The following is a 25809-nucleotide window of genomic DNA, read 5'->3' as shown; positions in this document are numbered from 1 at the left end:
TGTCTGGCTCCCAACTTGCAAGAATCTGAAGGAGGTGTATGTGGGTTGTTTTTTTTACATAGTTACATTGCATTGACAGATACCTCATCTTCAGCTCATTCCACCTTCCTTGAAACTAGCTGATGTTTGTTCTGCCACAGGAAGCTGCCTCCATCCTTTTAACTTGTGTCTGTGCATCAAACACAATCATCAGCAAAATCAGTAAAAAAAAAAATTCTAATTTTAGATCTGTTTTATCTCAAAAGCAACCAGTCCATGGGGCTGCCTCTTATGTCACTCCCCCACACATCCACAGAACCAATAGAACCTTTAATAAAGAAACACACACTGTTTTCATTGTACAAATGTATTTTAAAAGCAGGTTGAGTGGGTTTGCAACTGGAGAATGGTTAGCTCCCTCCCTTTTGAACAAAGCTTCTATTTATGCCAGTGGGTAGGTCTCCCCTCAAGCTTTATTACTATGGGTTAGAGGAAGGGACAAAAGAGTTAAAAACAATAGTCCAAATAGTTTTGTGGGGTTTTGGGGCTATGTGGCCATGTTCTAGAAGAGTTTATTTATGATGTTTTGCCTGCATATGTGGCTGGCATCTTCAGAGAATGTTGGCTTTTTCATTAGTCAAGATTTTCACTGTGAAAATACTGGGTTTAACTGAGGCAGAACAAAGGAAACATCTTAGCCAAAAGAATAATTTGCTTTGCACTCCCACACATCAATCTTGAATGCTAGCGACATATCCAGACCACTCATTTGTAGCATCTTTTAAATTTAATAAAATAAGAATTGTGTTTCAAGAGTACCAAAACATTTCCCTTGCACAATATCAATTTAACAATAAAAGGTTTTAAATGAGCAAAAGCCAGACTTTTCTCCAAATGCAGTTCCAATCCTGCATCCAGGTCTGAGAGCAGACGCTTATGGAGAAAATTACAATTCAGATCAGCCTCTGGGAAGCACTCCTGCCCCAGAGCCTGGAGCTATGGTCCAAAAAGAGGATGAAACAAAGGTCAGAGCTGTGCAACTACTAGAAGCAGTAGAGTTCACATCCGTCACTGAACTCCCAAAAGTTTCAGCATGGCCAGCTTACTATTTAAAATGGAAGTATGCTCCCAGAATGATATGGAACACTCCCAAGGGATTCTGAAGCACCTTCTTCACTTGAAAAAGTTGTCCCAGTCATACTGGAAATGGCACCTAAGCCCAAAGTTGCACAATATTGCTCCCAGTGTGAGCTCAGGACATCCCAGCAACCGGAAAATTACCAGGATAGAAAGGAGGAGAAAGTATTTGGGATGCATTTCTCCCTTTGGGGACAACCTCTCCTACACCACCTTGCCAAGAGCAGTGAAATATCTTTAACTGGTTACAAAGAGAGGTGGTTCAAAAAGGCAATATTTGTGCTTTTCTAAACTGCTCACAGCAACAAACCCCCCAAAAGCACCCTGAGATGGTTTCAAGGGATTCTGGGATTGTAGTTCAAGGCAGTGAGAGGAGAGGTCAACAGATAAACCAGGAGAAACAAGAATCAAATGATAATGGGGAATGTCCATGGTCCGAAAGGTTTCAACCATGAGTCAAAGAAACAGTTGTGAATGAAGAACCAAAAAGTCAGCAGTTATGATTTTTAAAAGGCGATTCTTTAGCAAGACCATCTTGAGACCAGGAGGATAAGTTCAGAACCTGCTGGTTTTCTATAGAAAGGGCTGGGGCTGTAATGACTACTAGCTTTCCCTTCCAATTGTGAAGTTTGGGAGTGTTTATTCAAATGGTAGTTTCTGAAGTTTTATTCTTGCTGTTCCCTTATATTCAGCTCCAAAGTAGCAGGCAGAAGGGGAACTGCATCAAACGCCCAAGACAGGTCCAATTTGCCTTGATCATAAAGTAGCTTTCTTGCTCCAAAAGGATGAGTCATGGGAGGCATGAGGCTCACCAACACTCATCCCTAGGGAAAGGGATCTCAGTAACTCCTTTCTTAGCAGAGAAATGCTCAGACATTAAGACAGCAGGGGAGAAAGAACCCCTGCTTCTTTCAAGCCAACCCCCACAGCATTTTTCAAAGAAGAATCAGCTGGGGGTGTCAAAGTTCCTCCCTTTACAGCTCCTCGCTGGGTTCATGAGAGTTTAACCAAGTGCTTTGGGTCTGGTGAGAATTTGTGCCTTGCCCCTCCATCCCTAAACCTTTTGCACTGCGCTTTCACCAACGGGTGGCTTCTTTGCTCGTTTCTTCATACGACTGCGGGCGTAGACACGGAGGAAGAGTGCTATGAAGACTACAGCTACTCCTAGCCCGCCCATGACAGTGACCGCATGGCCGTAGATGAGGCAGGAGAGGAGGATGGCAAAAGCTTGGCGTAAAGTCATGATGATGGTGAAGACAGCTGCTCCAAATTGGTTGATGGTGTAGAAGATGAAGAGCTGCCCAAAGGCTGAGCACACCGAAAGAAGCACAGCATGGGCTGCAAACTCCGAATGGCGGGCCATGAAACGAATCGATTCCAGTAAGGCACCTTGCTCCAGCAATGAGCCTACAGTGAAGAGGCATGAAAAGACATTCACTCCAAACATCATTTGCACTGAGGACATTTTATAGGTGAAGAGAGCGTCCTGCCAGTTGGAAGTGAAGCTGTCAAAAGCGATGTAGCCACCCAAGAGGACCACGCCAGAGAAGGTTGTGACAGTGGAGAGATGCTTGTCATGACTGCTGGTGAGCAAGAACATACTGACTCCTACGGAAATTAGGGCAGCCGTCAGGTACTCCCAGTATTCATAGCTCTTGCGGGACACTAGCTTGCCCATCAGCATAACTGGAATCACCTTAGAGGCTTTGGCCAGTACCTGGGTGGGGAAGCTGATGTACTTGAGGGCTTCATATTGGCACCAGCTGCTGAGAATGTTGGAAAGGGAGGCAAAGGAATACTTGTACATGGGAGCACCATGCCGGGGCTGCTTAATGAGGGCACAGTAGAGGCCAGCCACAGTGCAGGCTAGAATTCGGTTCATGAAGACCAGAAACTGAGAGTCCTTAAACTTCTCTCCAGGGTCCGATTCAGTCGCACCATATGTTCTGGTCATCACACGTTCCTGGAGAACACCCCATGTCAGGTAGGACATCTGCAAAAGGAGGAGATTAGAAAGGCAACCATACCATGATATAAAGGGCAGTGGCAACTTGAAGAGTTCAGTCAATGGGGCCCGTCTCTAGTGGGCACGCTATGGTCCTCTAAGTTGCTGTGGACTCAAACTCTCACCAGGCATAGCCAGCACAGCCAACAGTGATGGATGATGGGAGTTGCAATCCAACTACACCTGGAGGGCAATAGGTGGCCTATCCCTGATCTAGCTGTTTGAATACCACTGTCCTAGTAAACTCCCCCAGACTTTACACCACCAACCTTTCCAACATGTGCCAACATAACAGAGTTTAGAAATATTGCTTTGGGCTACCATTCCCAGAATCCTCCAGACAGCACATTGACCGGATGTACTGCTTGTGAGCTTCTGGGATTTCTAATGTAAGACGTATCTTTTCCAAGCTCTACAATGTATCTGAGAGAAAGCCAAGTTTAGACTTGATTAGATCCCTCCTCCCTTTCCCAAGCAGGACGTACAACCTGATCCGTTCTTCACTTCCTCCCACAGAGAAGTTAAATGTTTTTTATGCCAAACAATGTAAGGGCACCACCTCCATTTTAAAACTGTAAACATAAAATACTAGTGCAGCCACAAGGCAGGAAATGCCAAGGCAAATATCTTATCAGCACAAACAATCTGGACACCATCTGTTTTATGATATGACCATCACACTATACAGAATTACATATTTTATTGCTTTTTGAACTAGAAACAGGCGTTGAAGAAAAGTATAGCTGCAGAAACACCACTGCCAACAAAACTCTTATTTCTGCAGTAGGTTTTAAAATAATAGTATAAATAGTTGTTCTTATTGGTGTTGTTAATTCATTGAAAATCCAGAAGCAATTATCCCAGCACCTCAGAAATAAGGGAATTATTATTAATCTTGCCATAGGAATTTGGAATAATATGAGACTTTTTTTGCGAAAATGAAGGTGGTTTGTTGAAAGGAGAAATAAACATTGCTTCAGTACATTAATAAAAATCACCTTTATTTTTTCTCTCGTAGCACTATAGGAAAAAATATTTGTAAATATTTTCATCTATAAATAGCCATGTATAAAATTCAAGGAGTGCCAAATCAATTCTATATATGGTAAGCCAAAACCTCTTTGGAACCTGCATCTAAGTTAGTTTTGGAATGATAGCAGCTTAAAAAGCTGAATTAACTACACATATTTCTTATATATAATCTGTAGAATTACAGGACAGATAAAACAAAAAACATTTCCAATCCAACAGATACTAATTAGAAAGATTAGCATTTGCTAAAAGTATCAGAAATCTCCATTTAATGTTCTGGCTTCAGAACAGAAATGACTATTTTGTATTTTAACATGCTGTACCCCACCTCAAGCCTTGAGGAGAGGCAGGAAATTCATTTATTTATTTTTATTTCCTGGATTTTGACCATGTTCTCCAAGCCTCTTAGTCATCTATAAATGAGATATTTTACAGTCTTATCACATGATTACTGTGAAAATAATTGAGAAGATTATGAAGGATACAAAGCATAAATTATCATTCTCGGTATCAGAGAAACCATACTGATGTGCACCACCAGGTCTCAATTTTTGCAAATAGAGAAGCAGATTATGACCACCCCCATCACCCTTGAAGCACAGCTTGGTGAAAAGTACATGCTGTTTACCTGTAGGCCAGCTGCACAAAACAGCAGTTTAAAAACCTGCCGGGCTGTGGAGGATTCTACTGTCTCATTCCGAGTGGTGAGCAAGACATCATCTTGGAGTGCTGATTTGGCCTCATTACCAAAGACACATGATTTGATTACAGGAAAGCAAATACCACGACCTGAAAGGTAGAGGGAAAGGAAGAAAGAGGGTTAGCCACAGAATTGTAATACATCAATGAGGAAAAGCTACATCAACCAAACGTGACTCCCACTGATAGTCCTACAATCAACATCAAGCCCAGCCTGGATTCTTGATGGCAGTTTCAAACATTTTAGCAACTTCTTCCCTAGCCCAATTCCATTCTAAGTCCACTCACAATGCTTGGCCAAGGTAAGATGAGACAACATATTTAACTCAAGGGATAACAAAAAACCACAGAGAGGGCAGTCCAGATACTATGGATTTTATTGATCGGGCAACTGTTTGGCTGTCGCTCACTGAGCTCCAAATTTCCTGAATTGAAAATAATCACTCATCTTAAAAAAAGAAGGCTATACTTTTAGGGCAATCATCAGGCAGCAGAATAAAGCACAGATTAGCATAACTGAGGGACTGAAGAAGAAATTTAGGCTGGGAATAAGGTACTACAGCAGGAATGTTAAAAAGCAATTTTTATGTCCAAAGAGGCTACATATTATTGCTACATACCTGTTTCAAGGTAGTTCTTCCTCTTAAAGTACTGTATAAGCAAGAAACCTGGTATCACAATGCTTGCATAACCAGCAGCATTGACCAAAAAACGGAACAGCCAGAAGTCTCCCCAGGAGTCCTGGTGAACAACAGTTATTTCTTCATTAGCTGACACTGTGTGGAGAGCAGCCAGCATGAGAGCCAGACAGAGCCTGTCAAGAAGAAGAGCAGGCAGTGAGCCCAAAGCAATCCATAGGCCCAGCAAAAAGTAAAAAGAGCCAAGTGTGTCATCGCACATGGAATATATACGAGATTTCCGTTCCTCTAGAAATGGTAATGAAATGCAAATCTGTCAGTATCACAATGCCTTTATACAAATCTGTAGAACAATCCTATTAGAGGTGCTTTATAAACTTCTGATCACACCTGAAAAATATACTGCAGAGCTAGAAAAGGTACCAAAACAAAAAATGAGCAAAATTCTAACATGACAGCCCTATGCTGAAAGATTTTGGGCTATTTAACATAGAAAAAAGTAAATATATAAAATAATGAATGCATGATGTGCTGGAAGCAGATAGGGAATGTTTTTTCTTCCCTAATAATGCCAGAACCTGGATTCCCCTAATCAAGATGAATAGTGGACTTAGGCTTCCCATAGCTGTCCAGTTGGCTGCAGTGAGAACAGAATGCTGGGCTGGCTGGGACCCAGGTTTGAGCCAACGGGTCTCTTCTTATGTTATGGCAAAAATAAGGAAGAAAAGTACCAGATCCCTTTGTACAGGTCTTTCAAAGCAAAAACTCCAAACTGTTGGCATTTTCAGGACTGAGTGAAACCATTCTTGTATGTGTATTTCTCATATTCATTTGAGGCATTTTTGACTCTTTCACTTGTAATGCTATATTACCAAGGGCAGAGGGAACTATGAGCTCCAGTTTGTCAAATCTTCAGTTTTTCCATATACTTTCCCTGGCAGCAAAGTGAGATATAAACATAATAAAATAAAATCCACTGGTAAACAGAGTAAACTAAACATCAACTTCCTTTGTGGGTCTCAGCCAAATTTTGCATATTACACACATGAACAGGAACAAGCAGATCCTGGTATCAATCAACTGGTATGAAACTGCTCTGTAGGAAGACTCTCAGAAATCTCAGGGAGGAAACATGCTAAAAATACTTTTTTGTGGAGTAGAAAAGGCAAAACAGGATCATTCACAAAAATCTAGGGGAAATTCACAGGGACACATTTTCACACATCAGGGTGCAACAGCACTATGGCTGCCCCAAATTGATACCAATCAAAAACGTCTGGCAGATCAATAACAGACATTTCACCTTATTTTCAGATAAGGAAATCTACATATGTAGTCTCAAATTTTCCAAGGAAGGTTATGAAACTGTCCTTGTCAGGAATATTTGAAAAGAACAGTATGTTCAGAAACAAGACACAGATCATAGAATTGGAAGAGACCGCAAGGGCCATATGTAGCTATGAATGTTCAAAGAAGACAAACAATGTATCTGGAGAGGAATACTGAAAATCAGAAGAGGAGGTGGGGAGAGTCCAGGAAGGACAAGGGGCTACACAGAATACTAAACCTGGCCATGAGAGCATCTGTGCAGCCACTCAGCCTATTCACTGTGTTTTCTGGGCCTCAGAAGCTTTTCCTATGTTTCCTGAGCATACACATCGACAAGCCGTTTTACTCAATTAGGAAGATTTTTTCCCTTTCTCTAACAAAAGGAAAAGACTGTATTTGTAGATGCTTAAGCACATGCAAACACACGTACACACACTTACGGTGATTAATATTCAATTAGGCAAATCCTATGCCTGTCTATTTGGTTCTCACTCTGCTGAATCCAGAATCTGCTTTCCATCCACAAAAGGGTTCCTTCCATCCACAAAAGGCTTCTGATTGAGAAGAGAAATTCCCTGACAGAATGGATGAGGTAACAACTTTAACTAATTCTCTTTTTCTACTTTAGTCCTGAGTCTACCCATCCATCTCATCTGGAGAAGAGGACCCTGCAGAAAAGAAGGGGAAGTAGCACTGGCGGCTGCCAAAGAATTGGTGATAATGGTCTCCTCTTTTTTTGCTGGTGGGTGACTTTGGGTTGCCACTCAGAGAATGGCAACTCAATGGAAAAGAAGCTAGATCCAACCCAGTATGTTGAATAGAAACATCCCCAAATATTCATAATTAATAATTACTGTACATCATAATGAAAACTAGAGAAAGCCTCCAAAGCAGAATCAGTACTCCTCTGATTGATAACCCAACCCAGTAACTGTTCTTTTGATCTCTCACCACTCACCAACAGCCTTGGGCAAACATGTCTGACTGCAAAATTCTTTTCAAGACATGAAACCAAAGAAAATTGGTTTTGAACACATCCCAAGATGGAATTTATACAGCCCATTTCATTCTGAGGTCAATTAAATGCTTTGTCCTATTGCATTATTAGCTCATTGGAATAAACTTGACCAAACATACAAAAATAACTGCTGGAAAATCCCCATATCTAGATGCATAAAAAGTACGGAATTTCAAATGTATTTTTGGAATTCTGTATATATAATACTCTAACAGAGCTTTTCAGATGAATACCAAAATCTGTGAAATGCTATCTTTGTAGTAATAGCAACATAACCAACAGCATAAACCTTTGGGAAGCTCTTCCAAACCCCAAACCAAGGCATTCAACAAACTTTGGATGCTGTGGCTTTCTTAACCTAAAGCTGATGCCAAATTTAAAATACAGTAGAGTCTCGATTATCCGACTCTCGGTAATCCGACATTCCAGATTATCCGATGTCGGATAGGTCAGTGGGCGTGGCTTGGAGCCCTTGCCACGCCCCCAGCCGGAAAGGGGTCCAAGCAAATAAAATTTGCAATTTGTATTTTTATAATGATTGGCAGGCTTTACATGGTGATTGGAAGGCTTTTCATAGTGATTCAAGGCTTTTCATAGTGATTGCTAGGGTTTTCCTATGACCCTCCGGATTATCCAACATTTTCGGCTATCCGACCTATGGGACCGCCAGTTTACGTCGGATAATCGAGACTCTACTGTACACACCATGATATCTGGGGCCTGACACTGCAAACAGGGTATTTTAAGACTATCCCATGTCTGGACCAATGTGCTGCACACACAGAATAAACAGGGCTTAGATACAAGGCACTCAGATATCACAAATATCTGCTCTGCATAAAACTCACTGGGCAGAACAGCAGTTACGTGTTATTACAAGGTGGTTCTTAGAAAAGAATGATATGATGTTTTGTACAGTCAGAAGCATTATTATAACCTGGGAAAGCTGATTCAATGATATTCTTCAAAGTTTGTTGAATGCTTTGGTTTGGGGTTTGGAAGAGTTTCTCAGAAGCACAAGTTTCACTGCCATTTTAATGCTTTATTTTAGTACATTAATGCTACAATTCTGATTAAAAATCAACATTATGTACATTTCGTTGTGTGCCTAGGACTGTATGAAACCCTGGATCTTTCATCAAGGAACAAGGCTTTTTTTATTTAAAGGAGACAGGCAGTTTCTTATTAAAACATCTGTTTTGATTGGCTCCACCACTCCCAAATCACTAATATAGCTAACATCTAAAGTGTGTCTTTTCAGACATAGTTTCTCTCAACTGCATGGGAACTTTTCCACATGACTGGCAACCTGAACGTTGTAGCACTTAAAAGTGTTCAAATCAGTTCCAATCAGGCTGAATGTAGATTGCTCTGGAGCTCTGGTGTTATTTGCTCCTAGCAGAGACTAAAGCAGTGAAACAACAGTTCTCTCAAGTCCTTGGCTCAGCAGCTCCCTAGCCAGTAAAGCATTTTACACTGTTCTTCCCATCCAAATTAATTCAAACAGGGCAACCAGTGTTACAGGTGTGCTCTTGCTTCTACCAGACAGGGAACATCAGCCCCACTGCTGGGCATGAAAGAAGCTTTCATAATTTCAAACCCACAAAGCAGCCAGGAAGTTGGAGCTCATATATACAGCTACTGTTTTCATTCATATTGGACAGGAATGCTTCCCTCTCTCACCCCCCTTTTCTTTCTCTCTCATACACACGCACAAATCACCCTCAAAGATATACTGCTCTTTCCTTGGTCAGGAGAAGCTTGGAGCAAAGTCTCCTTGGCAGAACTTTTTACTTCAATCCTTCAGACAACTCAAAACATGTTTCTAAAGGTGGAAAAGGAATATTTCCCTTAGGCATCAACTCTGGGTGCAAAAGGGAGAGTACAAGATAAGCCTCAGAGCAAATGCCTCAACTGCCACTATTATTCTGTGGAAGCCCTTATTAGCTTCAGTTTCCAGTCCTAGGTCTTCTCTTCTCTGGATACACAGTCAGTATCACCTAACAAATATTAACATGTATAAGCAAGACAGTGAAAGAATGTCAAAAGAAAAACAACATGGATACCATATGTATACATGTAATATACTGTTGGAAGAAATTGTTGTATAAAGATATAATTTAAAAAAAAAAAGAGTATAGGTATATACTTGATTATAAGTTGACCTCATGTATAAGTCGAGGGCAGGTTCTGGGGCCAAAATCATGGATTTTGCTATGACCCATGGGTAAGTCGAGGACAAAACCTATGGCCTAAAGGATGAAGCAAAGGAAAACAATCCCAAAGAAGTTGCAATGTTCCAGCAAGCATAAGGGAGGGGGGAGGTCAATGTTTCCAGGACAGGCTACGCCCATGCCTTTCACCAAGGGATGATTTCTTTTTTAATACGAGTAAAAGTACAGTTGGCCCTATACAGACAGGCCAAAATAAAGCTGCTTCAGGTCACTTTGGAGGTACAGTGGTACCCCGGGATACGAATGCGCCGCCTTACGAAATTTCCGGGTTACGAAAAAAATCCATTCAATTAAATAGTTCCGGGTTACGAAGGTTATTCCGGGTTACGAAGAAAATTTTTGGTGCTTTTCGGCGCGATTTCGCACGAAACCGCGGCTTTCGCTATTAGCGCCTATGGGCTTTTCGGCTAGCGAAAGTTTCCGGGTTACGAAAGCGGCGGCGGAACGAATTAATTTCGTAACCCGGGGTACCACTGTATAGTGTTTCAATGATGCATGTGTCCTAAGAGTCTGGAAGCTGCACCAAAGCTGCACTCCAGTCCTTAGGACTGGAGCGCGGCTTTGGTGCGGCTTCTGGACTCTTAGGATGCATGTATCATTTAAACAGCATACCTCCAAAGTGACCTGAAGCAGCTTTATTTTGGCCTGTCTGTATCAGGCCGTACTTACATTGACTCGTGGATAAGCTGACTCAGTTTTTTGCGCTCAAATGTTTGAGTAAAATGTCTATACTTATACATGAGTATAGGCAGTAAATTTATTCCCACCATTTTAATGCACATGAATGAATGAAGAGTGGATTCTAGGTTCCACTGGTGAGTGCACATATGGAACTAAGAAATGCAAGAACATCAATGGATTAAATCAAAGTTCTATTTAGACAAGCATTATGTTCCCATTTCAGTCTACCAGATGCTTGTGGGAAGCCCATAAGGATAATAGGAGGATAGCAGCACCCAAGAAACTCCTGGTGTATATGTTCCTCAGCATTGAACCATACTGCCTGTAATCCTGGAGGTAGCACATCAACATTATGACTAGCAACTCCTGATAACACTATCTATCCTGCATGAACCTGTCTAATCCACGTTTAAAGAGATCTAAGGCAGCAATCATCACTACATCTTATGGAAACAAACTTCATAATTTAATTCTGCACTGTGTGTTTCTTGCTGTGTGCCTTCAAATCATTTATGACAACGCTAAGGAGAACCTATCATGGGGTTTTCTTGACAAACTTTCTTCAGAGGAGGTTTGCCATTGCCTTCCCTTGAGGCTGAGAGCATGTGACCTGCCCAGTGGGTTTCTTGGTTGAGCTGACAATTGAACCTTGGTCTACAGAGTCATAGTCCAACACTCAAACCTGTGTAGAAAGATGTATTTACTCCACTGTAACATACACCACTATGCTATGCACTTCCTGCATTTAACTATCAGTTTTTCAAATACATCTTCTTAGCCAATCATCTCCCATACCATCATTCCTTCACTCTATACATTTCTTTCAGGTACTGGTTTGCAACAGCAGTTCATGTCTGATCTCAGGGCTTCTAACTGAACACATTCCGTTTGTGCAGATGGGAAAAACAGCTAAAATATACAGTGCCACAGCACCTCAACTGCTAGTTGTCACTACAAGGCTGATTTAAAGTTTTATTTGCTGCTGTATTTTAAATTTGTTGCTGTATTTTAAACTGTAGTTTCCTGCCTCAGTCCACAGGGAGAGATACGTAAGAAAGAAAAAAGAAGATAATGATGATAAAGAAGAATCCAGAGACACCAGCAGCCATGCATATAGTAACACCCCCCCCCTTAACACCTTGTTATTAGTATAATTATTTTGTGTTGTTAGAACTGGTTGCAAGGGGCAATCACTAGTTGCCACAGCTGAACAAATTATAAAGTCATGCTAATCCTTGCCAACTCTTCATGCCAACAAAAAAAGGAGATTTTAAAAGCCAAGGCAAATTTCATGATAGCTACAGAGCACATGCTAATTAAAAACTACTATAGCCCCTTCTTTTATCTGACAGATCCAGCCTAAGGATGTCCTGATGTACAGAACCAAGAACATGCAGGAGTTGCTGGTTAACTAGCTTTTGGGCTTTATCAGGAGATGAAACAATGTGAGCTTTCGTTCCAAGCAATCATTTTGCAAAGCAAGACTTTCCTGTGCACAGTCAACATAGTATGATGAAGTTCAGGTATGAACAATGAACTGGAATTTGAAATATGTAATTTTTTTTCTTTTCCATATATGTAAACAAATTCCAATGAAAAAATCAGTGGCTCAACATACAGTATTTTGTGGTAGGCAAAAAAGCAACTTGTTATTTACAAATGTGGGATCAAGATTTCGATGCCCAAATGTGTACAAGAAAGGCATGCTTGTACTACTGGTACGTAAGACATAGCCTGGTCAAAATTTTAGGAGCCAGATGAATGTCAAAATTACACTCAAGTGGAACTGAAGAATGATTTTCATACTTTTCTGATTTGTCTAAACTCAGCTGTAAAAAATACAGCTTGTCTTTTAAATTTGAATTTACCAAACACCACAAAGCAAACAAAAAACACTTCAGTGGCACTGTAAGCTGTTTGATACTATCTCGTGCAGCATCATTAGACCTGTCAAGCAGATTGATGGGAATACAGGATTTCACCCTTAGGTGCCTTTTACTTCCACTGAGACAATATCAGGGAATGGAGATGGTGATAATGATATTTGGATTTTTAGTAGCCTTTCTGTGAAGGTCACATAGAGCTTTAGTCTTGTTTCCTGTTCTATTTAATAGTTAATGAAACACTGGGGTAAACTGTTTACAGACTGGGAACAAGGTTAGTGTGTGTGTGCACACACACACACCTTCAAGTTGCCTGACTTATAGCAATTCCATGAATTTCGTAAGCTCTTCTTAGGCAAGGAGTATGATACCTGTAATTTAGTGACACCACTCTCATTCATTTTAATCTAATCCAAGAGCATGTTTTACTGAAACGTTGCTTAGAGTATTTTGCCACAGCACTGGGGCTAAAATCAGAATGAAGCCAGACTACATCTGTAGCAAGTGGGCTACTTGATATGGCTAATTGTTTTGGCTGGGATTTCATCATCTCATATGGTGCCTATGAATCCCAGATCAGTGGAGCAGTGGATCCATTCTGAATTTTAGCTGGAATTTTAAATGTGTTATCCAAGATGCTGAACCCATTTTTGGGAATGCCAGTTATGTTCCTACTAAGACCTGGAAAGGATTCACTGTTCCACTGGCATAGCAGCAATAAGCTGACATGGTTCACTTGTGGTCTCTTCCAGCTCTATGATTTTATGATTTCTGAAATGACAAATATTAAGTTTAGGAGTATACATGAGTGCTCTGATGCAGCCAGAAGCACTTTTTAGCAGTCTTTTCCAAGACATCTGCTGCTCCCCCTTCCTCAAAATAAGAGCCTGGCAACCATCACCCATCTCTGTGCAATATACTGCAATATACATAGGACTGTCCTTCGAAACAGCTTGAAAGCACCAGCTGGTCCAAAGTTCAGCAGCTCTGTTTTCTAACTGGAATAAACTTTTATTCAATAAACCACTGAGAGAAAATCACATATGTGATCTATATAACATTTATGATCATTTTTTGGGCACAATTCACAGGAAACATAATTACATGTCTAACAAGTCTTATACAGTTTGGGCCCATAAAAAGAGAAAGCATCTTTCCTCACTCAAGATCTCCAAGGGCATTCTATACAGTAGTTTTATCAAAGTGGAACATGATATTCATGATGGTTAAGAACAGGGGGCTCTTCACACAGAAAATCCAGGCCATAGCAACTTTTCTCAAAAGAGAATGTCTATGTATGGGTAGCTCTGCAATTTTTTTTACAAAGAAGGTTAAGGATATACTACACTTTCTTCGCCCCCTTGCTCTAAATAGTCAGAATTTGGACTACCTTTTTTGCCCGATTGTACCCATACATTTAAATCCTCTGTGGAGACCCTGCTTCATATTCCTCCTCCATTAGAAGTGTGGAGGCTAGTAAACTGGGCGAGCCTTTTCAGTGGTTGCACTGAGGTTATGGAAACTACTTCATGGGACATTCTTCTATTAAGTTCTCTATAATCTTGCCCCTTCTCTATTCATTTCTAAATATCATGTGAAAATATTTTTGTTTCTGAAGGTGTTTGTCACCCACCAAATTTGTGTTTACCTTCTGGTTGCTTCTAAACTGTTTCTTATCAGTGATAGCAAGTTCTTAATTTTGTAAGTTGTTCTGCAGATGTGTTTTGGTCAAACCATGGTCTGAAAATATCCTTAAATTCTGTGCAGGGGTGGGAGAATAGAGATATTAATTCAAGACATAACATAGGCCACAACTGTACATCACACTTATGCATGTTTTATGTTACTCATGATTTGTTGTTTTAGCTGAAAACTGTCCTACAGACAACCAAATAAGCCATAGTTTGTTTTCCCACTGCTGGTTTGTTTCTCTGTCAGTTACTTCAAAGTGGGCAGCTGAGGAAGTACAGCAATATGCATGAACCTGGTCACTGTGTTGTCCAAGCAGTCAAACTGTAGTCCTTGATGTAGGAGACCTACCCAATTAAATCCCTCTATAAAAGGGGTGGCTCTGGTCAAGTAATACTCAATAGACCAAACCTAGTATCCACAGTCAGAAGTTTGTCATAACAATATACAGACTACCAAGTCAGTTATGAGGGATGGCTGGCAAATGAAATATGTAGGCTGCAACTCTATGAATATTTTACCTGGGTATTAGCTGCACTGAATAAAGTGGGATTTAATTCTGATTAAACATGAAATTGCATTCTTATTTCAAAGGCATTTTAATTCCCCTTTGATCCTCAATCTCACTATTTTAATGCATGTTTCTAAGGGTGGGAATCATATGGTCATCCAGATGTTGTTGGAATGCAACTCTAAGCTTTCAAACAGCTTCATTTATATACTGCTTCATACTGAATTAACAGTGTCAAGTGGTTTACAACTGTAAGGTAATAGCCTCCCAACAAGTTGGGTACTCATTTTAGCGACCTCGGAAGGATGCAAGCCTGAGTTGAGCTTGAGCCCTTTTGCTGGTATTGAACTCACAACCTTATGGTTTTGAGTGAGTGGCTCCAGTACAAGCATTTAACCACTCCGCCACCAGGGCTCCTAACCATTGGCTATGCTGGTTATGGATGCTTGGATTTGGCAGTCCAACAACATCTATAGGGCTGCATGGTTCCTATCCTTGTTGAACAAGGCCTGTCGTTCTTATCACAGTTTTGCTTCTGCCAGATTCCATTTACTCCAGAGCATCATGATCCTGGGTAAAGTTTACTCCAAATCCTGTATTTACAATTGCTTATATGGATCAGAGTCCCCATCCTACCCATATATATTCATGGGGGGGAAGGATCTGAATAATGATATCCTTTCATCCTTTGCTTTGATTATGGCAACATCAAGGAATAATGGATCTGCATTAAACTTGTGTATGTTTCAAATTAAGAACTGGATAATCGCTTCAGGTAAATTAACCCAGAGTTTAACAACGCAGCCCCATACACATATACTTGGTAAATCCAACTGAACGTAACCAGACTCAGACTCAATTAAATGGGTATAGGACGGAAGCTTAAGGGTTACTTCGTTTATTTAGGAAGACGAAGACCTTAATGAAACCAGAAGGTGTCCTCGAACAAACAATTATATGTAAACTTTATATGTAAAGTTCACATATAATTATATGTCAACAGTTATATGTAAGCTTTAATCTGCTTGCTCTGAAGAGTGGGATGCAATTAGAAGTAACCAACCTCACAAGGCTGTTGTAAGGAGAGTCAAGAAAAGTGGGGGAATGTTGTAGCACCTTTGAGACTAGCTGAAAGGAAGAAGTTGTTAGCATGAGCTTCTGTAGACTTGAGCCTCTTTCCCCATGCATCCATCCAAGGGAGTCAGTCATCTAGGGAAGCTCCTGCTGCCAACCTCTTTCTTTCAGTTAGGCTCCAAGGTGCCACAAGGTCCCTTGGCTCACTCATTTTCCAGGCTAACACTGCTGTGTATTTGGATGATATCAGTGGGGCTTCTCCAGAAGTAAATGGACCTGGAATCAAATGTAAAAAAACACACCATTTACCACATTATGACTAATTTCACCTCACAAACAAGGCTTACAGATGCTTGCAAGCAAGTTTTCCATCCCATCCGCCTCCCAGTCACCTCAGGTTGCGATTGTAGTGCTGGATGTTCCCAACATGATTTGCATTGAACTGGTCAGCAAGTTCTAGCTGGGGCTCCAGGGCTCTCTGACAGAGGCCCCAAAGACTAAGAAGACTGCATCCAGACTGCAGAAGTAATCTGTTTGACGATGCTATGGCATCCTGGGATCTGCAGTCTGTTGTGGCCCCAGAGCTCTCTGACAGAAAGCGCAAACCCCGGAATTCCCTGGCATGGAGCCGGGGCAGTTAACGCGGCCTCAAACTGGATGACCTCTGCAGTGTGTTTCGGGGCTGTTTCTCTGGAGCCCAGAACAACCAGGGACCCAGGCAGCCTGGCCCCTCTCTCTCTCCCTCCCTCCCTCCCTCCCTCCTCCTGCCTTCCACCCACCGGGCCTCCGGGGTCCTCCGGCTGAGGCTGAGGCTGAGGCTGAGGCTCCTGCTGCGGCCCATGGCGCCTCCCTCCCTCCGCCCTCCGCTCCCCGGCTTCGGCTCTTCTTCCGACCCCAACGCCGCCGCCGCGCCTCCCTCTCTCCTCCTCCTCCTCCGGGGCCAGGAACCGGCCTCTCGCTCGCTCGCTCGCCCGGGCCACAGGAAGGAGGGCCTCTGGGAGCCCACAGCGCCCTCTGCTGCCCCGGAGGCCTAGTCCTCCTCCCTGGGCCATGGAGGGAGGCCTCTGAGGAAGCCTGGCAGGATTTGGCCAGGCTCCAGGGTCAGAGCCTGACTCCCAGATTTTGGGCTTCTAATAACAATAACAATAATATATTCTTGTTATTATTATTAATATATGATCATTATTAAATTGTTGTTATTGTTATTATTTCTTGCCCGCCACGCCTCACAGCTCAAGGCGGGTGACCATTACATAAAATATACCTATTAAGCTGCACCTCTGCACTATATTTACTATACACTTGTCCCTCCACAAACCGCATTGGCTGGGGTTACGGGCACAAGCCCCCCCCCCCAAATATGGAGAAGCCGCAAATAACAAACACTTAGGTTTTTGCCTCTCTGGGAATCTCTAGGTCCCACAGACACTGAGCACAGAACTGCACCGGAGGAGCTACAAAGCCAAGGCCTAGTAGAGGCTTCTCTCTAGGAATCTCTAGGTCTTTCAGTGCGACTTTTGGTTAAAGTTGACCATAGAGTTGCACTGGAAGACCCATTTATTCCTAGAGAGAACATATTAATCAAATCCACGAACAAACCCAGAAATGTCAAAGCTGCAAATATGGAGGGATGAGTATAGTATTACAATACATAGGACAAATGTGTTACAATACATATGTATCACGATACATAGTCTTCTAGAGGCTTTGGCCTCCAGCTCCCAGAATCCCTGACAAGCTGGCTGGGGCTTCTGGGAGTTGAAGTCCAAAACCTTTCAAGCACCCAAAGTTTGGGAATTGCTAAGGAATGTAATTCAACAATTAGTCTCAAAGGTGCTACAAGATCTCTCTACATAGGAAATGTAACGTCCACAGCAACATTAACAACTTAAGATATGCAGAGGAGGACACCATAATATTAGCAGAAGATATTCAGGAATTGGAACAGTTAATAAGGAAGGTCAAAGATGACAGCGCAAAGGCAGGTCTGATGCTGAACATAAAGAAAACGAAAATAATGACCACAGAAAAAATACACAAATTCAGTCTAGACAACGAGAAATAGTCAAAGAATTCCCATATCTAGGATCAAACATTGACCAGAATGGAGACTGCAGTCAAGAAATAAGAAGACTAGGAATGGGAGGGGCAGCTATGAAAGAACTGGAAAAGACACAGAAGAGCAAAGACATACAACTGAGCACTAAAGTCAGAATCGTTCAGGCCATTGTATTCCCAGTTGCCATGTGCAGATGTGAGAGCTGGACAGTGAAGGAAGCAGACAGAAAGAAAATCAACTCATTTGAAATGTGGTGCTGGAGATGAGTACTTAGGATACCACAGACAGCCAAGAAGACAAACAAATGGTTCTTGAACAGATCAGACCAGAGCTCTCCTTGAAAGCTAAGATGATCAATGTGAAGTCAGAGGCTTTCACTGCTGGCATCCATAGTTTTTTGTTGTTTTTTTTGGGCTATAAGGACATGTTCTAGAAGAGTTTATTCCTGACGTTCAACAAGAAAAAAGAAACCCTTAAAGTTAACAAAGTTTGGCTACCAGTCCTGAAAAACAGCAAAATCAGGACACAGCAAATGCAAATGAAACCACCCAGGGTGAGGAGGGTTTCCCAGACAATGGATCATTAATTAAATAGACACCCCAAGGCCTTGCCATTCAACAACAGTGCAATACACAGATTGACATATAAATCGCTTCCTCTCAACCAACAGTATACAGTGGACCCTTGTTATACACTGGGGGTTGGTTCCAAGATCCCCTGTGTATAACAAAATCAGTAGACGCTCAAGTCCCATTAAATATAATGACAGAGCAAAATGGTGTCCCTTATAAAAAATGGAAAATCAAGGTTTGATATTTGAAATTTATACTTTTTTTGAACATTTTCAAACCGTGGATGCTTGAATCCATTTACAAAAAATCCGTGTATAAGAAGGGGCAACTGTATATACCCCCCTCTCTTCCATGCCAGCATGCTCTGAAGATGTCAGCCACAGCTGCTGGGGAAACGTCAGGAATAAACTCTTCTAGACCATGGCCTGAAAAACCCACAAAAAACTAAGATGATCAAGCTGAGACTATCATACTTTGGCCACATAATGAGAAGGCATGGATAATTAGAAAAAACAATGCTAGGAAAGGTAGAGAGTAGAAGAAAGAGAGGAAGACCACAAACAAGATGGATAGATTTGATCGGGGGGATTATAGGCAAGTGTTTGCAGGATCTGGACAAGGCAGTGAAGGATAGGGATTCTTGGAGATGTCTCATCCACAGAGACATCATGTGTCAGGTTTGACTCGAGGGCACGTCATAACAGCAGCACTCTGTTCATTCTCAAGGGCACCCATTTTATTTTACAGGAATTTTATGTTACAGGAAAAGCAATTCAACTTCAACATTAGGATGGAAGAACTTCCTGACAGTAAGAGCTGTTGAACTAATGGTGTCACACACACCCCTCCCCAATAGACTTCCTCCCAGACCACATCATTTGTTGTTCTTATCCACCCTCAAGTCAATCTCGACCCATGGCGACCCTGTAGATGAGACATCTCCAAGACTTCCTGTGCTCCACTGCTCTGCTCAGGTACAACAGCCTCAGTATTGGCTTCCAGAGATATTTCTGGTTTGACACCATACAGAATCCTTAATCATGTTTTTTGTACTCGTGTTACTCATAAATCAAAATTCTCATATATCACTGAATGTAATGGCAATAGTTGTGACATAAACAACTAGCAAAATTAAAATTATATGTTAAAAATTACAATATCATATGATCCAGATTATATGGGGAAAGGCACACTATTGTGTGAAAAAGTAGGGCCATGCCCACAGTTTGCAACACTACAGCTTAGGGTACCCATTTAGAATAGGTTCTTTGAATGGCTTTTAATCAAGAGATGATTAAACTGAGCATCTCTGATCAGAGACATTATTTCTGCAATCGACTTATAAACTGCTTGCAAATTTCCTGGAACCACTGGTGGAGAAAATAGAATCCAGAATGGCAATTCTAATTTTCCTGTCCAGTGATGAAGGGCATATCTTGCTCTTTATTCTGGACTGCTCTCATGTCTGGCTTCTCTTCCACACTCCCCATTAACTGGCTGATCAGCACTGGTTATGTGCATCTACCATGAGGCTTGAAGCTATTCCTTGATGAACGTATTGCAGGCAAGGCAGTGGGGTAACTTTTTAAATAAAGTATAAAGGAAAAATCCTGAAAAACCTTTAGCCATGGGTTTGATAGGGTCTTCCAGTTAAAGAGCTACTCCATTTTTAAAATTTCCTTGGGAAAATGTGAATGGTTCCAACCCACAGGATCCATGGTAACTGAGGCCAGAGATAAGTTTTCACATGTTTTAGGCTTGTCTGACTTTGAGAAGGTTGATAATTTTAACTGTTAAAGTCACTGAAATATTTAGTTAAACACCCAATAATCTCAACTCAGACGTCTGAATTGATATTTTGACTCTGGATTTGAACTGAGATTGACCATAGCCTATACTGGAACAGGATACTACTTGCTGATAATTTGATATTTCCATATTTGTATTTTATTTTGATGACATAATTTTAAAAAGGCTTCTCTAAATCAGTGGCTTTGTTTAACTAAAACTCACAGTACTAATGGCACTTAGTGGCTTGTTTTGCTGGATTAAACCTCTGCAGGGCTCAACAGGCAAGGATTTCCAGATCTTTTAGGTCTACAATGCCCAGCCAGCAGCTATGGACTTGCTGAGGGATTATGGAGGTTGCAAAATATCTGGACCGTCATACTTGTCCACCTTTGTTGTACTGGATCAATAGGCTGAGAATCCTTCATTATTGGACGTCTGGTTTATAAACAAAAGCTTACTGGCCTCTCCCAGTTTTGATACCATGGAGCATCATGGTACCCTCAGTCCATAGAGAGAGACAGTTAAGAAATAAAAATCAGTAAATAAAAATACCATAATGTGCAGGGCCAAGTGGTATTGCATGGAGCCTAAAGCCTGAACTGAGGCCATGTGATTTTAGGTGCTGCAGCAGCAGCTGACTAGTACTTTCCCAGCAGAAAGCAGCTACTCTCATTTGGGTAAAAGGACACATTCCCCCTGCTAGTGGAGACTGGGAAGGAAAACAGCAGCTTTTCTGTTGTTAATTCTGAGTGTGTGTGTGTCCCCTTTCTGCAAAATACATGTAGGCATGTATGTAGGTCGTTTCTGACATTATGCCTGAATGGAACAAGTAGCCTTTAAGACTCATGATCAAGTCTAAGCCTCTGGGATGACATTATGTGAGCACAATTCATGAATCTCTGTGGGGGAGGGGGAAAAAAAGAAATCCTCAGTGTATGTGGAGATCATGCATTCCACCCCTGGTATTGGTATTTCTAATGAAACACCACCATTAACTAGAGTCTCTATTTAGTTTTGCACCAGTGCCTTTCAACTGTAATGGGGGAATTTTCACTATACTTGTGGGAGTTTCTGTTCCAACCAACTGCTCATTTTAAGATTCATAATGGACTACCTGTGTGAATGAAGACTCTTTAACCCACTAGAGGAAAAAGCTGAATTTCATAAAATTCAGGAATTAAAAGAATCACAACCACGTTCTGATCAGGCTGCTCTGCCCCTGGACACAGTGGATAACAAAGTCTACCTTTTTGTAAAAAAAGAAAAAAGAAAAGAAAATGCTGCCCTTTTACAAGAATTCCTGGTATCTTTGCCATGCTGACTTTAAAAGCTCAGTGCAAGACAGTAGTATACTTAGATTTTAAAGGCCACAAGCCTTTAAATCTCCTCCAGAGCAGCAGATGGAGAGCGTGGAGGGGGACTTCAGGGGAAAGGGGAATCTGCCCTTCTTGTCTTGCTGATAGAAGCAGTTCCTTCAGCATTAAGGTCTTAATTGCCTTCCACCCCAAATCTTGATCAATAAATCCACTACTGAAAAGATGAGCTGCATTTTCTGATTTCCCAACAGTGGAGAGAGATGGTGGCTGAATAGCAATCTATATTGGTGGCTCCTCCATGTCTTGGATAATTTTGCCTGAAAAAGAAGGTTTTATCTTGTATTATATCTAAAGTATATTGCTGTTTTGTGGGGATACCTGTGCTGCCCTTTTCCCTAAAAAGTTTCTTACCTAGAGTTTAGAGAAGTGGAAATTTTAATCTGCATAACAGCCATTACTAGCTGCAGTATTTCGACTGTTTGGTGCTTGGGAGAAATCAGAACCTAAGTGTCCGAGGAGTTTATCACACTGAGAATAAAGGTGGGAGCATAACGGGATGCTCCCATCAATATCATGTGATTTGGCAAAGGTTATCTCATGACATCACACGACTTTGGAAATATCCCATGATTACCCCGTGAATAAAAAGGAATTATAACACTGCTTTTTATTCATGGGAATAAAAAGCAGTGCTGTCATTCCTTTTTATTCATGTGATAATTTCAGGATATTTATGACGTCGTGTGATAATCTTTGAGAAATCATGCAATACTGATGGGAGCATCCCGCTATGCTTTCATCTTTTTTTCCAGTGTGATAAACTCCCTAGTGGTTTGAGTGTTGGAATACAACTCTGGAGATCAGGATTTGATTCCCCACGAGCATAAAAACCACTTGGGTGAGCTTGGGCAAGGCACAGTTTCTCAGCCTCAGAGAATAGCAATGGCAAACCCCCTCTGAAGAAACTTGCCAAGAAAATCCCATTATAGGTTTGTCTTAGGGTCTCCATAGGGCAAAAATGACTTGGAGGCACACACCAGAGACACTGGCAGATCAGAATGTTTGGAGTATCCAATGAGGGACAGGCTGGCAAAAATGTGGGGGCCTGCATGATGAGTGACTATAAAAAGGAGGAGCCATTAAGAGCAGATGAGTGTGTCAAGCCTGCAGAGGCAGGAGTGTGTCTTAGAATTGCCAAGTGCAGCTGATACTAAGCCTTGAGGGGGATTCAGATTCCCATATAGGGAGCAGGGACTCCAGAAGTCCTGTGAAATCAGTTCAAATTGATAAGTTCTTTGAGCAGTGGAAAGCCAGTGAAGAGAAGGCTCAGATCCACATTATTTGGTAGCATTGTAATTTACGAATAAAGCTAGAGATTCATAAGATTTATACTCCAACTGTATGAGCTTTAGCGGAAGGTGTGTGGAAAGAACTAAAACAGAGTTGAAGAGTAACAGAAGTTCCTGAGTGAATTGAAACACAGTCAATTTGTAACCAGTGAATAAGTATGTATAGAGATCTTGTAGCACCTTTGAAACAAACTGAAATAAAGAAGTTGGCAGCGTGAGCTTTTGTAGACTTCAGTCTTCTTCCTCATTTGCATCTCCTCCTCCTCCTCGCTTTTGCCAGAAAAAAGTCTTCCTTCCTGGGGGAGGAGGAGGAGGAAGAAGAAGGGACGGAAGACTGGAAGGAAGAATGATAGGAAGGGAGGGGGTCGAACTAAAAAAAGGAAGGAAGAGGAAGGAAGGAAGAGGAAGGAGAGAAAGGAAGAAAGAAAGAAAGAAAGAAAGAAAGAAAGAAGAAGGAAGGAAGGCTCTAAAGGGAAGTATAAAAGAAAGAAAAGGAGTAACAGTAGGGTTTATTGGCCCTAAAATGAACTGTGACAATGTTGACAATGGCTTTCTCATGCTGAAGAATGTTCGGGTTCCAAGAGAAAACATGTTGGCCAAATATTCTCAGGTTTTGCCAGATGGTCAGTATAAGAAACAAGGTGCTGAGAAGATTACCTACTTGCCTATGACTTTGACCCGTGTGCACGTAATTCAGCTTGAAAATGTCCCGACCCTGATGAAGGCGTGCACCATTGCTATCCGATATTCTGCAGTGTGCTGACAGTCTGAGTTGAAGCCTGGTGATCCAGAAGCAAAGATTCTTGACTATCAAACTCAGCAGCAGAAGCTTCTGCCTCAGCTGGCAACTGCCTACGCCTTTCACTTTGTTAGCAACTATCTGAAGGAGATTTTAGATGGAGGCTATACAGAAACTAAAGAAGGGAAGTGTGGCTTGGTTCCAGAGCTTCATGCACTTATTTCAGGCCTTAAAGCGATAGCTACAGACTATACTATATCTGGTGTGGAGATGTGCCGGAAGGCCTGTGGAGGACATGGATACTCTCTTCTCAGCGGTTTACCTTCCCTGTACACTAAAGCGGTTTCATCTTGTACTTATGAAGGTGAAAACACTGTTCTCCTTTTGCAGACAGCCAGATTTCTGATAAAATACTTTGGGATTGCAAAAAAGGCCAGCCTGTTCCTTCCACAGTTGCCTATCTTCCAAACACTTTGGGAAATGCCAAGCCCAGGAAAAGAATGATTTCCTAAATCCTGATGTTTACACTGATGCTTATCAACAGCGAGCCTTCAGAATGCTACAAAGTGCAGCAATCAAATTCCAGAGTTTGGTTCACTTAGGAATTGCAGAAGATGAAGCCTGGAACAGGTGCTCTGTCTAGCTCATCTGGGCTTCCATGGCTCACAGTCACTACATTGTGGTGGAACAGTTTGTCAAAGCACTGCAAAGGTATGAAGAAGAGGTTGCAATACACAGGATCCTCAAACATCTCTGTGACCTTTTTGCACTGCATAGGATGTTCTTGAATATGGGAGATTTTATGCAGGACGGCTATCTTTCCTCAAAGCAAACTGCCATGGTGACTGAATCCTACTTGGATCTCCTGCCTGTCATTAGGGATGCTGTGCCATTAGTGGATGCATTTGACTTCTCTGATGGAAATTTAAATTCTGCCCTCGGAAGCTATGACGGCCATGTCTATGAGCACCTTTATGAGTGGGCCAAGAAGTTCCAAACTAATCAACAGCTGTCTCGCAGTGGATGCGCCATCAGCGTTTGAAGCTCAACATGTCCAAGATGGAGCTTCTTGTCTTTCCGCCTAAGTCCACCCTTCAACACTCCTTTTCTGTCTCTGTGGACAACATTTCTATTCAACCAGTCCAGCAAGCCCGCAGTCTTGGTTTTATCTTTGATTCTTCTCTGTCGTGTATCCCTCAGATCCAGACCACAGCCAAGGCTTGTAGATTCTTTTTGTACAATATTGCCAAAATCCGACAATATCTCTCCACCTGCACTACCAAGATCCTGGTCCATGCCCTAGTGATCTCACGACTTGATTACTGTAACGTCCTCCTGGCTGGGCTTCCTCTTTCTCACCTCCGTCCTTTAATCTCTGTCCAGCATTCAGCTGCACGCATTATCACTACTGCCCAGCGCCCTGACCATATCTCTCCTGTCTTGGCATCCCTTCACTGGCTCCCCCTCCCTTTCCATATTCAGTATAAGCTCCTGCTGTCGACATTTAAAGCCCTCCATGGTCTGGCCCCTCCTTACTTATCAGACCTTCTTTCTCCTCACCTTCCCACTAGGGCCCTCTGTTCTGGTAGTCAAGGTCTGCTGTCTCAGCCCAGGATTTCCTCTACTCCATCTTGGATTCGCCCCTTTTCACTCGCTGCCCCTCACTCCTGAAACCTTCTTCCCCCACAAGCAAGAGCCATCACTTCTTTAACCAGCTTCAAAACGGAGTTGAAAACCATCCTGTTCAGAGAAGCCTTCCCAGGCATTGCATGATTGCTGCTTACTATTTGATGTTCTTTTGGTGCCTGTTTATCAAACCATTTCCTGCATTGCTATGTACTGTATATGTATTATCCTACTTGAGAGTATGTATTTTCCCTGGAAAATGATTAACCATCCATTATGAAGCCAAGCCCTCCCTCCAGTCCATCTGCCTTGGTCCAGGCCTTGGAGGTAGAGAGGAACTGCTGGACCTCATCCCCTTTCCCTCCACCACTCCCTTCTCCTTCTGTGTCATGTCTTTTTAGATTGTAAGCCCGAGGGCAGGGAACCATCTAACTAAAAAGATTGCATG

The 25809-nt window shown here is 41.9% G+C and overlaps 1 protein-coding gene and 1 pseudogene across 3 annotated transcripts; one reads left to right on the top strand and one right to left on the bottom strand.

Annotated features, from left to right (window-relative positions):
* Positions 1 to 213: 213 nt before the first annotated feature.
* Positions 214 to 16728, bottom strand: LOC149310738 (adenosine 3'-phospho 5'-phosphosulfate transporter 1-like). Of its 3 annotated transcripts, XM_089529624.1 has the most exons (5): positions 16689 to 16728; positions 14284 to 14394; positions 5473 to 5666; positions 4782 to 4942; positions 214 to 3109 (listed from the first exon to the last, which is right to left on the bottom strand). In XM_089529624.1, the coding sequence occupies exons 3-5, from the start codon at positions 5648 to 5650 to the stop codon at positions 2171 to 2173; spliced, it is 1278 nt and encodes a 425-aa protein (XP_089385750.1). In that variant the 5' UTR covers positions 5651 to 5666; positions 14284 to 14394; positions 16689 to 16728; the 3' UTR covers positions 214 to 2170. The 3 variants fall into 3 exon arrangements, with proteins under 3 accessions (XP_089385750.1, XP_089385751.1, XP_089385752.1); XM_089529625.1 differs by lacking the exon at positions 14284 to 14394 and having other exon boundaries at positions 16689 to 16724; XM_089529626.1 differs by lacking the exons at positions 14284 to 14394; positions 16689 to 16728 and adding an exon at positions 7260 to 7278.
* Positions 16729 to 23492: 6764 nt separating this feature from the next.
* On the top strand, positions 23493 to 24825 carry LOC149310737 (peroxisomal acyl-coenzyme A oxidase 2 pseudogene; annotated as a pseudogene).
* The last annotated feature ends 984 nt before the right edge of the window (positions 24826 to 25809 follow it).

This window comes from Sceloporus occidentalis, unplaced genomic scaffold, assembly GCF_023333645.1.
Source record: "Sceloporus occidentalis isolate IW3139 unplaced genomic scaffold, rSceOcc1.0.p SCAF_6, whole genome shotgun sequence".
Classification (NCBI taxonomy): Eukaryota; Metazoa; Chordata; class Lepidosauria; order Squamata; family Phrynosomatidae; genus Sceloporus; species Sceloporus occidentalis.
The sequence above is the reverse complement of the archived record's forward strand: the minus strand, read 5'-3'. Positions and strand labels throughout refer to the sequence as shown.

Bases quoted from the DNA above. Each gene is read 5' to 3' on its own strand.
- LOC149310738 (XM_089529624.1), bottom strand. From the start codon at position 5,650: ATGCTGGCTGCTCTCCACACAGTGTCAGCTAATGAAGAAATAACTGTT. The intron at 4,943-5,472 runs GTATGTAGCAAT...TCTACCTTTCAG, and splicing joins GAAGAACTACCTTGAAACAG to GTCGTGGTATTTGCTTTCCT. The intron at 3,110-4,781 runs GTAAACAGCATG...CTCCTTTTGCAG, and splicing joins TTTGTGCAGCTGGCCTACAG to ATGTCCTACCTGACATGGGG.